This window comes from Stegodyphus dumicola, chromosome 1, assembly GCF_044657685.1.
Source record: "Stegodyphus dumicola isolate Sdum_Otavi_A_Nest chromosome 1, ASM4465768v1".
Classification (NCBI taxonomy): domain Eukaryota; kingdom Metazoa; phylum Arthropoda; class Arachnida; order Araneae; family Eresidae; genus Stegodyphus; species Stegodyphus dumicola.
In genome coordinates, this window is record NC_140768.1 from 17,425,377 (window position 1) to 17,442,983 (window position 17,607).

General features: G+C 31.3%; 1 protein-coding gene across 2 annotated transcripts in view; it reads right to left on the reverse strand.

Annotated features, from left to right (window-relative positions):
• LOC118181627 (structural maintenance of chromosomes protein 6-like) overlaps positions 1-17,607 on the reverse strand; it is a 144,878-nt gene that overhangs the window by 22,179 nt on the left and 105,092 nt on the right. For both annotated transcript variants that reach the window (XM_035350790.2, XM_035350789.2), the window contains 5 exons: positions 17,069-17,265; positions 15,841-16,051; positions 11,614-11,784; positions 5,901-6,038; positions 4,878-4,987 (listed from right to left, as the gene is read on the reverse strand). In XM_035350790.2, the coding sequence (XP_035206681.2) occupies positions 4,878-4,987; positions 5,901-6,038; positions 11,614-11,784; positions 15,841-16,051; positions 17,069-17,265 (827 nt within the window). The remainder of the gene's footprint in view (positions 1-4,877; positions 4,988-5,900; positions 6,039-11,613; positions 11,785-15,840; positions 16,052-17,068; positions 17,266-17,607) is intronic.

Consider the following 17,607-nt stretch of genomic DNA (forward strand, 5'->3'; position numbering starts at 1 on the left):
TGAAACTGTTAATAAAATTTCTGATGCTTGATGATAATCAAAGAGACAATCCTGGTTTTACTGAGTCTCAAGTAAATAACAGTATGCAGCTTCCAATTCAAGATCATTTTATACCTCATCTTAGTTTTTCAGATATTGAAAGTATTGTTAATCCTTTTTCTGGTAATGCATATGAAAATGTTGATAAATGGTCTGATGAATTTGAAGATGTTATAAAATCTTTGAAATTGAGTGATTTGCATAAATTAGTTTTTGCTAAAAGATCATTAAAAGGTAAAGCAAAACTATTTATTCAGAGTGAACCTAAAGTTAATGACTGGTGTAAGTTATAAAAGCTTTTGAAATCTGAATTTGGTAAAGCTTTTAATTCTGCTGAGTTGCATGAAATGTTATGTAAGCATAAATTAATGCCTAATGAAACTTTAGATGAGTATTTTTTGAAAATGAAAGAAATGTGTTCGCGAGGTAACACTGATGATGCTTCATTAATTAAATATGTCATAGATGGTATTCCCAATTCGGTGGTGAGGAAAACTATACTAGACGGTTGCGAAACAATAACTGAATTTAAACAAAGGCTTAAAATTTATGATAGAATGAGATCGGACAATGATAAGTTTAAATATCCAAAACCGAAAGTAGACACTCAGTTAAAGATAGAAGTAAGCTTGCGTCATCAAATCGAAATCAATCTAACGTTAATAAGGTCAAATGCTTTAATTGCGAGGAATTCGGGCATAAGTCATCTCACTGTGTAAACAAATCGAAGGGGATAAAATGTTTTAAATGTAAAAAGTTTGGGCATAAATCAACTGACTGTCAAGAGCAGAACCCCGAGAAACAAGCTTTAGTACAACGAATTTCTGATAAGGATAGAATTATGAAGACTGTAGAAATAAATAGTCATTTAATCGATAGTCTAGTTGATACTGGTTCAGATGTCACGATATGTAGCATGGAGTTACATAAGAAAATTGGTTCTCCAAGTTTAAATTGTAGTGATATCACATTAAGTGGAATTGAATCAAAGCAAATGTATCCCATTGGCTTTTTTATTTCTGATATTTCAATTGACAGTTTTTCACTTCGTATGAAAATTTATGTGGTCAAGTCGTTATGTAATCAAATTGTATTAGGTTTAGATGTAATGAATCAGTTTAACTTGTCTTTTACCGTGAATGGCCTTCAAATAATTTCTCATCGGAATAAAAGTAATGTAAACTTGATAACTGCTGAGTCATCTCGAAATGCTAACGTTCGTTTCATTATGGGAAATTTGAATATTGCTGTGTCATTGAAGAATGTTTATGATCTTTCTCAATCGCCTGGCGTCTCTGTTAATCTAAACAAAAACTCCGAAAGTGGAAGTGGCACGAAGTTTAATTACCTTTCACATCTGGTGAATGCTATTTCTGTCAACAAGATTGATTTATCGCATATTTCAAGTGTGGAACATAAAGAAAGACTGTGTAATTTAATTAATTCGTATCAGCCTCGGAAAAATAGACAATATGACTTTAAGATGCAAATAAATTTATGCGATGAAATTCCTGTCTGTCAAAATAGAAGATACATGTTTTTCGCAGAACAAAAAATTGTTGAAGAGCAAATTAATGAATGGCTGAAAGAAAAAATAATAAAACCTAGCAACTCTAACTATGCGGTGCCTATTGCTTTGTGTAGCAAGCGAGATAATTCTAAAAGATTGTGCATTGACTATCGGAAATTAAATAAGAAGATTATTAAAGACATATTTCCACTGCCTTTAATTCTGGAAATACTTGATCGTTTAGAACAATCTAAGTTCTTCACGACACTAGATTTGAAAAATGGCTTTTTCCATGTAGACATAGATGAAAAGTGCACAAAATACACAGCGTTCGTAACACATAAGGGTATTTATGAATTTCTTAAAGCTCCTTTTGGTTTATGTATTAGTCCAAATGTTTTTCAAAGGTATATTTATTCAGTATTTCGTGACTTGCTAAATAAGAGTGTACTAATTATTTATATGAATGATATAGTCATACCGGCTAATGATGAAGTTAAATGTTTAGAAAAATTAGAAAGAATATTCAAAACTGCTTCGGAATATGGATTACAAATAAATTTCAAAAAATGCCGATTCTTAAATCGTAAAATTGAATTTTTAGGACATGTAATTGAAAACGGAACTATTCAACCATCGCCTTCCAAAACTGTTGCTGTTCAAAACTTTCCACAACCGCGTAACTGTAAACAACTACAAAGCTTTTCAGGACTAACGGGATATTTTCGTAAATTCATTCCTCATTATGCTAAAATAGCTAAACCTCTTAGTGACTTCCTTAGAAAAGGTATTGGTTTTAAGTTCGATTCCGAACAACTGGAAGCTTTTTGCAGATTAAAAGAAATTCTCTCTCAAGCACCTGTTCTACATATATTTAGGCAAGGATATCCATTAGAACTTCATACTGATGCTAGTAGTCAAGGCTTTGGTGCGGTATTACTCCAATTGTCTGCTGATGGTAATTATCACCCAATCCATTATATGAGCAAGAAGACTTCACCGCAGCAAGAGAAACTCTGTAGTTACGAATTAGAAGCCCTTGCAGTTATAGAAGCTCTGAAGAAGTTTAGAAACTATTTGTTAGGGACTAAATTCAAAATTGTAACTGATTGTAGTGCTTTTCAGTAAACTTTAGATAAGAAAGATTTAAATCCTAAGATTGCAAGATGGGCAATGTTTATTGAAGAATTCGATTACAAAATTGTACATCGTTCAGGAAGCCAAATGAAACATGCTGATGCTCTAAGTAGATGCTTTAATTTTAACATCATACACATCCGATGTAACTGAAAAGATTCGGTTAGCACAACAACAGAATGAAGATGAACATGTGAAATTGATAAAGAATTTAGTTGAGAAGGGAGAAGAAAATGGATTCTTCCTGAGAAATGATATTTTGTACAAATTTGAAAATAGTAAAGATCTCCTAGTAATGCCAGAATCCTTACAGAACGAAATCATACAGAAGGTACATAAAAAAGGTCACTTTGCTGTAGATAAAACTGTGAATGCCGTAGAGCAAGAATTCTATATTCCCAGACTGAAATGCAAAGTTGAAAAAGTAATTGCTAACTGTATAGAATGTATACTGTACAACAAGAAGCAAGGAAAAGCAGAAGGATTTCTTCATCCTGTACCGAAAGAAAACATTCCCTTGAGTACATACCATGTTAACTTTATTGGACCTCTTCCATCGACGAACAAGAGATACCAACACATTTTAACTGTGGTCGATGCTTTTACAAAATTTACTTGGTTCTATCCAGTGAAATCACCAACTACGCAAGAAGTTATTTCAAAATTGAAGCAACAACAGACTGTATTTGGAAATCCAGCCAGAATCATTTCAGATCGAGGTAGTGCCTTTACACCGAAAGAATTTTCAGCTTATTGTACAGAAGAAGGTATAGAACATGTTAAAATTACTACCAGTATTCCAAGAGGTAACGGACAGATTGAGCGAATCCATAGAATTTTTATTCCTGTTTTGTCGAAATTATCACATGAGGATTCAAAAAAATGGTTTAAGTATGTTCCAGATGTCCAGAGAATAATCAACAGTACAACTATGAGAAGTACAAAATATTAACCATTTGAGCTTCTCATACGCACGAAAATGAAGAACAAGGAAGATCTGAGAATTAGTCAGATATTGAATGAAGAATATCTAAAGCAGTTGATGCAAGAACATGATGAAATGAGAGAGAGAAATGAGAGATGCGAAAAACAACATTTTGAAGATACAAGAAGAGAATCGTAAGCAATTTAACAAAAGACATAAGAAACCGAAACTGTACAAGATTGGCGACTTGGTACTGGTTTGAAACTACGACCTAAGTTTCATGGACTATATAAAATCATAGCTGTTAAATCAAATGACAGATATGAAGTCAAAAAAGTAGGATGCCATGAAGGACTGAATTTGACATCCACTGTGGCTGACCATATGAAGCCATGGTCAAATTGATTGATGTTTGTATCAGCTCAAACCTAAGGACCTGATACTCTTTTTTTTTTCTTTCTTTCTTTCTTTCTTTTCTTTTTTTTTTTTTTTTTTTTTTTTTTTATTCTCTTTGCAGGTAGATGATAGTGATGTCCACTCAACAGACATCGAGGACGATGCCCCTTCAGGCTGGCCGAAGATGTGGAGATCATCGACGACCGATGCTGACTTAGCGAATTACCAGCGTGGTGACATCATCCCAGCTTAGCGCAGTGCAGAGCAGTTAAGACAAGGCCAGATAGCGTCCAGACGTGGACGAGAGTGGAGCATAGCAGATGCAAGCAGATGGCTTGCTTGTCCTCAAGAATTGAAGAAGACAGATGGTCTTCTTTGGTGTTTAAGTGCCTTTGATGCTTAGCCAAGCCGTACATATTATTTAAAGCTAGCTGTGGATATTAAGAGAATAACATATTCTATCAACTCTGGTGGCAAATAATAGTGTGCGTGAATTGCTCATCATTACATGAATCCTGCAACATTAATTTTTATTTACATTTTATTACTTTTATCTATTTCTTATTAGTAAAATAAAAGCATTTAAAAATGCAATATTCGTGCTCTATTTGAAAGTAAAACCTTCATGTATGAGGAGGTTTCTTGGATATCTGCAAGAAAAGAATCCTCCTCTTCTTTGGAGGTTTCTTTTTAAATTACTCAGATAATTTTCTCCCCTCGATTTTTAGATGATAAAATTAATGAAGGGGAAAACACGAGGAAATACTGTAAACAATATAAAATGTTGTGAGAAAATTGAAGCAATGTATATAAATGTAATGTATTAATATTTCTTTAAGAATTCTGCATTATAGTAATAGAATATCATACCTAACTTGTTCAAGAACTTTTTTGGTCTCATTCAGTACCTTCTTTATGGCTGAGGAACTTCTTTCTGTATTAATGGGAGGAGAAAACTTTTCAGCGTTTCTCACAGCAACCTGAAAAATGTAACACATTTTTTAAAAAACAACAAATAAACCATTCACAAGAAAAAGGCATTTTAGGTTGATATTTGTTTTGCAAAATAATTCGGTGGATTTTGAGAAAAAATAACACACGGTCCACTTTCTTCAGAAAGCAAAAAAAAAGTTACTCATAAAGAGCTTAAATAACTATTGAAGAAGAAGAATGCTATGACAGTTTCCCTTGAAACGTATACTATTTTCTTATAAAACAAAACGTGAAATTTTTAACTAAATTTTGAATTTCACACATATTCTCTTTTACATATTTAAAGCAATTTTACTCATTTGAAACTATACAGACGTAATAAATCATGATCCGTCCATAAAGTGCTTGCATCATTTTGATTTAAAGCATGAAAATTTATGCACTTTTTAAGTAACCTGAGGAATTGAAATCTCATTCCATCTACCTCACGATACCAGCAAAGGTAAATAGAATCCCTTGGGTATTATCTACTATCAAAAACACAAATTTCCTGACAAATTTGGAGAAAATGATGCAAAGTATGAGTGTCTAACAGTGGTGAGTGGATGAGATCAAAGAACACAACCTAGATATAAAACTCACTAAATGACTGGCTGCGCGAATATTTTTGTGTTTTTCATCACCTGTAAAAAGGAATACTGCACACTCCACCTTTGGCAAAAATTATTTGAGGGAAAAATTATTTTCAACTTATATACCAGCAAAAACAAAATACAAAAATGACTGAATATTAAATGCAAAATACAGTTTAAAATAATGCCAATTATATAACGATATAGCTGAAATATCTTCAGCATTAAAAATTTCTTTAATTATTCTCAGTTATGATTAAGTCTATATGTCAATAATCAGAACAACAGAATACAAATACTACAAGCATAATAGAAGATTGAAACAAACCTCAGCAGCTTGTATAGCCTTAGAGAGAGCTTCTTTATGATCTTTTGCTTTTCCTTCAAAGGTTTTAAGAGATTTTTCATGACGTGAGATTGAAGTTTGCAGACAGTTTAACTTCTTTCTGCATTCTTGAATTTCTGACTGGGGAGAAAAAAAAAATTGCAAATTTGCAAATATTTTTGAATAAATCAGCAAATCTGAATGTAATTTAGTTCTCCCCGAAGGCTTTAAAAACTTCAAAAAATAAAACAGCAGATTAAAATAAAAAAATGCACAAAAAGACCACTACATTGACATAATTAAAGTTTGTACAATTAAAATAATGATAATAAGGATAACATATTCATAACATACCAAGTTCATATAATAATACCTATTTTTGAAACGTGATTGAATTCTGAATTTTAATGGATAAAACAATTTAAATCCTTTATTGCTTTATTCCGTCCATGAGTTCATCAGCCATAAAAATCTCTAAAAAATTTCACCTGTTAGTATTTTCCAACTATCTACACATTCGATTTAAAAAGCAATTCACATCTGACCTTGAAGCAGACATGGGTTGCTCCATAAACTGCAGAGGTAATGGTGAAAGAAAACTTACTGAAGACTTCAGAAAAGTAAATTATATAAAAGATGATTAATGTATTGCATATAAATCATTCTGTCTTCTTTTCAAAAAATGTGCTCAAGATGTTACCTACATGGCCACTGGAGCCAAGAATGGCAGTTCACTTTACTAATAAGTCAAAGACCAAATTTAAATGTGGATTCTGACTCTACATCTTATCAGAACATTAAACAGTGTACTATATTTTTCATCATAATGCACGTTTCATTTGGTTAACTTCTTGTGCAGATCAGTGCACCCATTTATGATGTACGAAACATCATTAATGGTTTCACTGATCTCTAAATTAATGAAGGTTTTGCATATGGTATGTTCATGAGGCTCTGCACAAAGAGAAAAAAATGTTAAGATTCTTAAAGAGAAGCAAGATAAAGTAACATAGTACAAAATATTTCCACTACTTAAAAAGAACCTGTAGCATATTCCCTTGAAATGCATACAGCATTTAATAAATTTAAAATCAAGCTAAAATTAAATTTGATATAATATATATGGGATGACTTAACACTTTGAAGGCCAAAACGCCTGAAACAGTTTTTCATTTAAACAATCACAACAGCCCGAGATCAGAATGTTGTTTTCTTCCCTCCACCTAAGGTATGCAGTAGCAGGTGCAGTTTCTCCAAATGCACTGTATCAATTTACTGAACACAGCTTGGTCTAAAAAGCTAATGAAATGGTTAAATCCACCCTGCTAGGAAGCAAAAAGGATGTCATTTCAAATATTCACACTTTTTCGTGCATTAATGAATAGGGAGGGAAGGAAACGTACGGGATGGGTAACGGACTGGGACAGGATATACGTATTTTAAACATACAGGTTAACGAAGACTTCGGTTTTCTAAGGGTTAAGATACCAGGCTAAAATCTATCAGTCTGATTCTAGAAACTTTGAGATCGGCTCTGATACAAAAATAAGTACACTGCACAAAAAAAGGGGGAACAGTTCTATATCTCCCGTTCTACTGGGCTGTTTGATGAAATTCAACTTGCAATTTTCATGTTTCGAAAGCGTGACTTAGGATATCTATTAGATTTATATATAACATTGTTCTAATATAAGTATTTTGACGCAAAATCTGACTTTTTCTGAAATGACATGCCGATTTTTTTCTATATTTCAGTTCTACAACTCAAATTATGCCAAACTGCCAAGTTTTGTAAAAATCGCAGGAGTACATTTTAAAAAATTAGCTCCTCAATGTTAATTGAGTTTGGTATATATTTATTAATCTCTCTTTTTTTATTAAACTTATTTTAGTCTTCCTTTCACATTTCGAAATTTTTGTTCATTCCAAAAAAAACTCACCCATTTTTTATGATTTGTTTTAAAAATTTGTATATTTAAAAAATTTTTATAAATTTAAAATTTTTACCATCATCTTAAAGTAGATGTATTTCTAAGCATACCTGCAAAACACTAGAGTTTTTTATTAAAAATTTCCGAAGATATATGTGAATTTATATATTAGCACGTTTTGAAATTTGGCATATTTATTGAAAGGGATAAAACATCAAATGTGGTTTAAGCACTTTGTAAAATTATTTGAAAGTAGGAACAATGTGACTTTCTTTCCACTCCTTCACAATGGAAGGGTAAAAAAAATAGATTGCCATATAACTAAGACACAATAACGTGCTGAACAAATACTAATTCAGAAGTCAAACAACAAAAATCAGCATTATATTTTCAAAATTTTTACAGGACTAGTTTCGATGGTTTTACCAAACCACCATCCTCAGCTGCAAAACCGCAAATGGCCATATATTAAGAAGTTCGGCAAGTGAATTATCCTTGGCACAAATGGGAAAAAATATGCCAAAATAAATTTTTAAATTTCTCCATAAATTTCCCATCAAAAATTACAAAATTTAATATATATGCATAATTTGAGTCGTAGAATCGAAATAAAAATAGGTATATGTTATTTCAGAAAAAGTCCATTTTTTTGTCAAAATACCTACATTAGAATAATTGACGAAGAAAACGAGACTAAGAGTGTAGCTTGAAAACAGAGTGTTGAGTTGGCTATAACTGTTTTGGTGATGTCATGCCACACATTTCCTCTAACCATGTGGCTAGTTTCGACTTAACCAACCACGCCAGTGGGGAGTACTGCGTCACTGAGTGAACACGAAAAACTGCATTCTGCAGGAAAAATGTCTAATGTAAAAACAAAACAATGAATCAATATGAAGTTTCTTGTGAAACTTAAGAAATCAGCCATGGAGCATTTCAAATGTTAACCAAGGCTTATGGAGATGAAACTTTGTCTTGTGCACGGGTGTTTGAATGGCATAAGCAGTTTTCAGGGAGAAGGGACAGTGTGAAAGATGAACCGGCTGGGTGCCAAAAGGGGCCCCCAGGACGTTCATGATTTAGTGAGTTCCCAGTGGTCAGACTGTTAATCAACACTGCTACACTGATATACTAAAATGACTTTGTGACAAAATTAGGAAAAAAAAAGGGGCTACAGTTGTGGAGTGATGGATGGCTGTTGCAAAAGGACAATGCACTTGCTCACGTGGCACTATCTGTCACGCAGTTTCTGGCTACCAAAAATGTTACTGTGATGGGGCATCCTCCTTATTCACCTGACTTGGCTCCATGTGACTTTTTTCTATTTCCTAAAGTTAAATCTTACTTAAAGGGAGCCCATTTTACCTCAGCTGAATGGGTTCAGGCAAGAATCTTCTAAAGGGCCTTCCAAAAACCACTTTCAAGAACTGTTACCAGCAATGGCAGCACCGAATGCAGAATTGCGTGAATGCTGAAGGGAACTACTTTGCAGGTTATAATGTCACAGAGAACTGATTCTGTAAGTACAATAATTTATTGGGCCAGTCTCGTGGTTTTTTCCCACACCTCTTATATATCTAACACATATCCTAAGTCGCGCTTTCGAGACATGAAAAAACGCAATTTGAATTTCGTTAATTGGCCCAGTAGAACGGGAGATATAAACAGGGCCGTGGAGTCGGAGTCATGGCGTCAGAATCAAGTAGATTTTTGGGTAAAAGGACTCGGAATTGGAGTTGCTAAAAAACACGTCGACTCCAGTTTTTCTTGAACAGTTTGAATTTGAAATGAAATTAAAGTGAATTGAAAAAAAATTAATGACAAACTGAGTTAATATTTTTATTTATGGACTATATACATTAATAAATAGTTATTTTCTATTTTATTGACATATTAGTAAATAAATATAAGGGAGCAGGATGGAGGTTATATTTACAATTATTGATTAAACTGATTCATTTAGTTACTAATCTCATTGGTGAATTCAGGTAAGCAGCAAGAACTCCCAAAATTGATGCCATTCTTAGGAAGCGAGCAGGAAAAGGAGCAATGCGATGCATAAGTACATATTTGATGATACAGTTGTTGTTAGGATTAAGAACTTTTTTAGAAGGTGTAAATAACAGAAAGACTGTGGAATGATCTTGCAGAACTGGAAATCCTTCTTTCAACACCGTATATAGCTATATATAGCCACAAAAAAGCTACAATCTGAAGAATTAACAGGAGATGAGAATGTTAGAAGATGCAGATAACCTTAATGTTTCACTAACAGAAAAACTGTGTAATGATCTTGCAGAATTGAAAACTCTTCTTTCTATACCGTATACAGCCACCAAAAAGCTACAATCTGAAGAATTAACAAGACTCGAAGAATGCGATGTTTGTTCTTTCTGAAATGGAGGGTTTATTGCAGAAGGAATCATTTCTTCAATAAAGAAAAGAGAAACTAGTTTGCCAGACAATAAAATCGCACTGGGTTCAATATATGTAGATGCAAAACACCGAATTTTGTTGGATGACAAACAAATTAAAAAGGAAAAGAAAGCCATCTATGAGCTTTCATTAAGAATGAAATTATTCTCAGAACAGCTGGAGTATTCAAATCAGGACAGTCAAACTGCAGATATTGCAACTGAGTCTCTATCATCCTCTTCCACTGATGAATTAGATTTTGAGAAATATTTGGATAATATTGAAAAGGCTAAGGCAAAGTGAATGAAAATAAAGAACCAGGAGCCTTTAGATATAAAAATGAAAAAATACAAATAAGATTTATACACAGCCTTTGAAGAAATAGATAAATATGACTGCTCTTGCAAGACACCTCTTTTAGAACTTACAAAATTCTATCCTGAAAAGTTAAAAGAAGTAGCCCTAACAGTAACAGCTCTTCCTGCTACTCAAGTCAGTGTGGAAAGACTCTTCTCAGCTCTGAAGTTTATCAAATCGGATCTACGGTTCTCTAACAAAGAAGATCGTGCCGAAGTTTTACTGTTTCTTCGAAATTACTAATGCCAGTTTTTCCATTTCATAATAAATGCTAATTAATATGAAAAATCTGCTTTGCATTAATTTTAGCATCTACTACTACTTTTATATTAAAAAAATAAGCTGTACCCATGTTTATATGTTTACATATATATGAAGAAGTCGGAGTCGAAGTCAGAGTCTTTAAAATTTCAGGAGTCGGTCATTTTCCCCACCGACTCCACAGCCCCTGATATAAAACTGTGACCCCTTTTTTTTTGTGCAGTGTACATGACTTAATTCACAGTCTAATTATTTTTATGAAAAGATACTGCAATGCTTGCATATTAATGTATGGCAATCACCCACTATGTTACATAAAAAAAAATCAATTCCGTAATCTCAGAAGCATCCCATGTTCAGTGTTCAATCATTTTTTACAAATTCCTCTTCCTTAATTTATGGAATCATGCCTCGATAACTTGGTATGCATCTATTTATGCAGGGTTTCCATCACAAACAGCAGTACTTCCCTGCAGACTCAGATATTTCCACAATGGGCCTCGTGCTAAAGGAACATGAATAAATCCCAGGATGAGAAGTCTGCAGTGATAGGCTTAGGGTGAGAAATTATAAAATATTAAACATATGCCTTGTATTAATATTTTATAAAATAAAATCAGTGGTCATCTTTACTGTAATGTAATAACTATATGATTCATATAGGTATAACACATAAAAATTATTTCAAAACAATTTATAACATTAAAACCTATCAAAAAGTATCTTATTCAAAATGGCAAAGCAATCCATACATTCAGGGAGTGATTCTCCTTTTGTTTTTTTGATACAAGATCTCTTTCTTCGTCCATTTTACTATTGATTATTTGTAATGCTGCTTCCTGGTTTGAAAGCTGCACTTCACAGTTTTTGATTTTATCTTCCATTTTCTTTTTTTCTTCATTAAGACGATTTAGATCACTTTTCTAAAATATATAGTGTACAATTTAAACTTTTGAAAAGCATAAAAAATAAGTACTAACTATATGAAAACATCATAAGATCAAATCGACACAATAAGGCATTTACTTTTTCAGGATATTTCAGTGTATTGGTAAATGCAACAGCATATAAATTTGTGCAATAATTTAGAATTAATGAAACTAAAATTTTAATTATAATAAAATAGATAAATAAAAGATATATTTAGAACACATTTAAAATGCAATAAAGAAAGCAAACTTAAAATATAAAATAGTGCAAAACTCAACTTTTTCAGCTTTAACTACATTACAGTATTATTAACTTCATGATGATCAACTCCTTACTATAATTAAGGGCCTTATCACTTCTATTGACGCGTGTGGCTAGGCAGTTCATTTCCGAGAAATGAGATTCTAGTAGCACTGCTTTAAGCGGAAGGCTAAAAAATGTTTCGTCTAGCTAGGTGAAACATTCTGAAAATTTTCCGAAAATGTTCCATCTGGTAACGTGTTTCGCGTACGTTGAACCAATCAGACAAAAGTTCTGCTTCTTAAGGATCACAGGTAATTTTCAATATGGTAATGGCTCTTGTTGTGAAATCATGGACGGTGGAAATAGATACCGATTTAATTGCAGAAATACAGAAAAGCCGTATATATAGTGTATATATATATATATATATATATATATTGCTGTTTTGTTGTAGTATAACTGTCTAAGTCATTTTTAAATATTTATATATTCATTAAATTTATAATTGTGGAAATTTCAGTGTTTTATGACGTGCTATTTCTGATGATTTGTTTACAAATTATTCGTCGCCAAAAGTTTGCCAAATTTGTCGTATTTCGGGCTGATCGTGTGAAAAGAATGTTATTGTTATATAACAGAATTTTTTTTTTATTAAGGGGAATAATTTTTTAAAATACTATGTTTGCATATGCGTGACTTTACTTTTCTGCTAATTACTTTTATTACTTTTAAATTGAAATTGCATAATCAGCGATTATGTTAAAATGAGCGATTATGTATATTTATTAGAACATAGATTATTTAATAATGAGGATAGACATTAAATTTGTATGCTATTATCTTCATGTTATTAATGGAATGCTTTTTAGATTATAAGCAGATAAAGAACTATATTTTTATTATAAATGTTACATATTGAAACCCTGGAAATTTATGAATTTATTATTATGATGAAAAGCATTTGTATATACATTCATTAATGAAAAGCTTATTCATTACATTAATACTAATAAACATACATCAACAATTTATAAACCATCGCATCTCTCTATGTGTAGGTAACTATTATGTGTATATATATATATGCATGAATACAAAAATGAACATTGCCAAAAAGTTTATTTGAAGTTACTTCTGATTCATATAACGATTATGTAATTGTAAGCAACTGTAGTCATCAGTTCTTTGCACATTATCATGGATATGGAATACACAGTTGAAAAATAATTGAAGTGCATTTTGTGCATTAGGCTAGTCATTAAAATTCACCCACTTACACACAACCTTTGCATTTGTAACTCTACTTGGAAATTCAAACAAAAAAATTGAGTAGGTAGCCTTTATGAAATATTTAACATTTTGGGAATGAAATAAAAATTTTTGACTCATCACAAAACAAATATCAGTAAATGGTGTTATATCATGTACATAAAAGTTATTAAATAAATATATGGATACAAAAATAACTATGTACAATAATAAAATCAAATATATACAACATATCACTACAAAGAATAGGACTTCTCTTTACATGTTTTTTCTCCTTAGCTTTTAGAATTGCAAGGAGTTGAGATAAAAGTGATTTACTTAATACCTTTCTATTATTTTCCATAACAATAAAGTTTAAAACGAAAAGAGTGTGAGTGATACAAAACACAACACGGAAAAGCAGTCGTCACTTGAAAGGAAACATCACTTTCGCCAATCTGAGCAATAACTGATTCTTGTTCGGCTTTCAGCCTGTTTACCAAGTCAAGACGTTAACCCAATTTCACGGAAGCTCACTTCCCAGAATTGTTCCTTCTAACGTCATGTTCCGGCAACAAATATCGTAAGTGATAGACGTTTTATATGCAGAAATATTATATTATAATATTTAATGCAAAAATATGAATATATAAAAATAAAATACATAAACATGATAAAATATCTATAACATTTGTTTAAAAAAAGGTGCAAAATATTATTCAAGGCTTAAAATGTTCAAAATAATTTTGAACGAATTTATTGAAACATTACTAAGGCTAACTTTAATTTCATATGTGAATTATGTATTTACTGGCAAAATTAATATAATTTTATGATTCATACATTTTGATTTGATACTACAGCTTATTTACAATTGATATTAAAAACTGTGCGTCTGACAATTTTATGCAGTAATTTTTCTTTTTTTTTTAATTTTGCCACAAACATTGATCTTTTAAACAGTTTGCTTACCATCATGTTGAAAATGCAGTAAATAGCTTAGAAATTTCCTCAAATAAAGAAAACCTTACATTTTCTTATGAACCATCAAAACAATTTTCCTTCCTCAAATAACATATCCTGCCTTTAGAAGAAAATTTGTATTAAATTATGGACATGCAGGAAGTGATACAGAAATTTAAACAAGATTTTTTAAGAAGTATAATGTAATATCATGTTATCAGACGATTTCACTTATTTTCATTTATTTATTTATTTAGAATTAAAAGGAGCATGTGAATAGAATGAAGTTAAACGGAGGAAAAATTTCTAAGTTGACATGTTAAAACCATGTTCAAACATTAGTAAAATAAGAGCTTTTTGCAGACAAGAAGACTGATTTGTAATTGATGGCTTGAAATTTATTTAACTTGGAATTAATGGCTCTTGGATTCAGACATAAAGGTTGCTCGGCGAAACTGCTAAAGTTGGCCTTTTCTAGTGTAACTAAATTTATGCCTAAGCAAGCTGTCCTGACTTTGTAGATTTCTGAGATTATGTCCCCTAAATGGGGTATAGCTAACAGCTGGTGAAAAGTGCAGGAGGCACCTAGCATACACAAATATAAAATGTCCATAGGAAAGTAGTCCAAAAATCGAATGTTTTGAACATATGGTATGCAAAGAATATAAATGTGAAAACACGTTATAAAGTACAGTGCATATACAATCCATGATGTTATTCTACAAAAATCACTAAATAGAATGTGCTGGATCTGGATAAATTTGAAGAAACTTGATAAGAAATATTTACATTGAGAACTTGCACATTATGATATGCAGGAAACTCGGCAATTTCATACTCATTCCGAACTTTCATTTTACCTTCATCATCAAGAATATGACTTTTCTTGAACAGATCAGTGAGCTAAGTCCAGTTGAGTTTGTAATTCTTGATGATAATGGTCAGAATTTTGTCGAATGTGTGGAGAACTGAAATTCATTAATGTTGTGCTGTTTGAGTTACTCCTTCATATTTTTTTTCCAACAGGGTTTTTTAAGGTGGAAATAGGAAAAGAACTAGAAAATAATATTTTTCACATGTTGCATAAAAATTTCAGCCACAATGGGTGACATTGATGCATCCGTAAAGAAAACTTGCTATTTGTATGTTTGCTTGTTGGCTGCAAACACTGCAAAACTGTGGATGGAATGGAAAGCTTTGTAGTTGTTGATAATAAATTTGGTTGTTGACCAATGGAAGTAGAAGAAAGAATGGCTGAATGCCAACATGATGATGATGATGCAATAAAAGAACATCTCTGCTCAAAAAATAATATTTATGATTAAATTATTAAAAATCTTATGTCATATTTCATGTGTAATAATCTGAATCAAATCAATAATACAGTTCCGAAGCATTTAAAAAATTATTTGCAAAGCTAAGAATGCATTCTACATTATTTTATAAGCGAATTTACACTAAAATTGCAACTGAAAATATACTGAAATGCCACACAGTAATATAATTTCGTAAAATTAAGAATACTTTTTTTTTTTTTTTTTTTTTTTTTTTTTTGGACTAAGATTTTATTTTGAAAACTTAAGCATTCTGCTTACCAGGTCACTTATATCTCTTGGTTTTTCAATTTTTCTGTTAGCTTCTAATTCTTCATAGAGTTCCACTACCATAATTTCCAAATTAATTGAGGCTTCATCTAAAGATTTACGTTCGGCTGCGCATTTCTTGAGCTGTTCAGTCAACTCTCTAATCCTTTTGGCTTTATTACCTATTTCTTCATTAATGTTTTCTAATTCACTTTCCGTCTCTCTAAGGAATAAACAATTTTTGAAGGCTACTTAAAAAACAATAAGCAAAATTAAGAAAATAATAAAGTATTATGTAGGAAATACAATTAATAGAACAGATTAAAAAAAATCGCATACATATTTAAGTTAGGCAAAATTTATACCAATGATTCACTAGTATAACAGACAGTTCTCATTCCTGTTATAAAGACAATTTTGTTGCGATATCTAATACTAATCATAAACATTTTGTGTGTAATAGGGCAAAAAACTTTTCATTACCTCTGTGAATAAAATTTTAATTAGGTAAATATGCTTATGATTATTGTATCAAATATAAGTATACATACTCTAATATTAAACAATCCTGTATCTGTTAAGAGGTTGGATACCCAGACAAATATTTTAATATTTTACTAAAAGCAGCAAACTGATTAAAGAACATATTGATGCCCTTCTTTCTCCCTCAATATTTTTCATAAGTTTCATTAATGAATTTTTAATAATATAGAAGCAAGTCTTGAAATATCAACTATGCCTACACGAAAAATCAAAGCAGAGACTTTGCTTGCTGCATGTGTACTTAAAAACTTGTTTGAAAGTGCTTTAAAAAATTATAAAGTACTATTTATAATATTAGAATATATAATTTATAATATACAGAATGTAAGAGCAATCACTCCACAGAAATTGTTTTTCCATATCTATCATTCGCCATTTTTGGTCTTTAATGAAAAAATAATGTTACTTATCCCCGAACGAACAATTTACTGCATCGTTTGTAAATCACATGTGCAGTACAATGTTTCCTGCATGAACCCCTTCCAAAAAATTTTGGCCAGAATGGAAAATTTAGAGTGAGTGACCGATGACTGATATGGCCTGAATGGAAAATTCAGTGTCTGTCACCGGTGACTGATGCGACCTGAATGGAAAATTCAGTGTCTGTCAACAGTGACTGACGTGGCACTCAAAGTGTTAATATAGCCTAAATAAAATGATCAGCAATTAGATTTGATAAATTTGATAACATACGTACCTAATATCTTGTTCATAGAATGGGCTTAATAAACCTATACACAGCTTTTTAGGACAAGAATAATAACGATAAAATTCAGGAAAAATTTGGTCCCCATTTTTTAAAAAAGCTGAATGGCAATATTTAGGAGGTGCATTCATCATAAGTTCTATGGCAGCATCAAAATCATCAATTAGGATAATACTTTCAATTTGTATCTGAAAAAAACAAATGAAAAATCAATTTTTAATTTTAAAACACTGAAGATCAAATAATTCTCAAAATTTCGATACTCTAATAAATACTGTTTTCAGTTTATTGGTATGAAAGAGTATACAAATTAAATTTTAACAGCAAAGCAATATATATTTCACTAACGTAATTCAAAGAGAATGAATTTAAAATCCTCCAAATAAATATTTAAAAAAAATTAAATGCTTTCAGATTTTATATTATGCCCAAAGGGGCATCTTTTTAATATTTTGTGTGTAACCTTTATTTATTAAATATCATGTTCTTCATGCTTAAACCATAAAATTCAATTCTATAGAAATATTGCA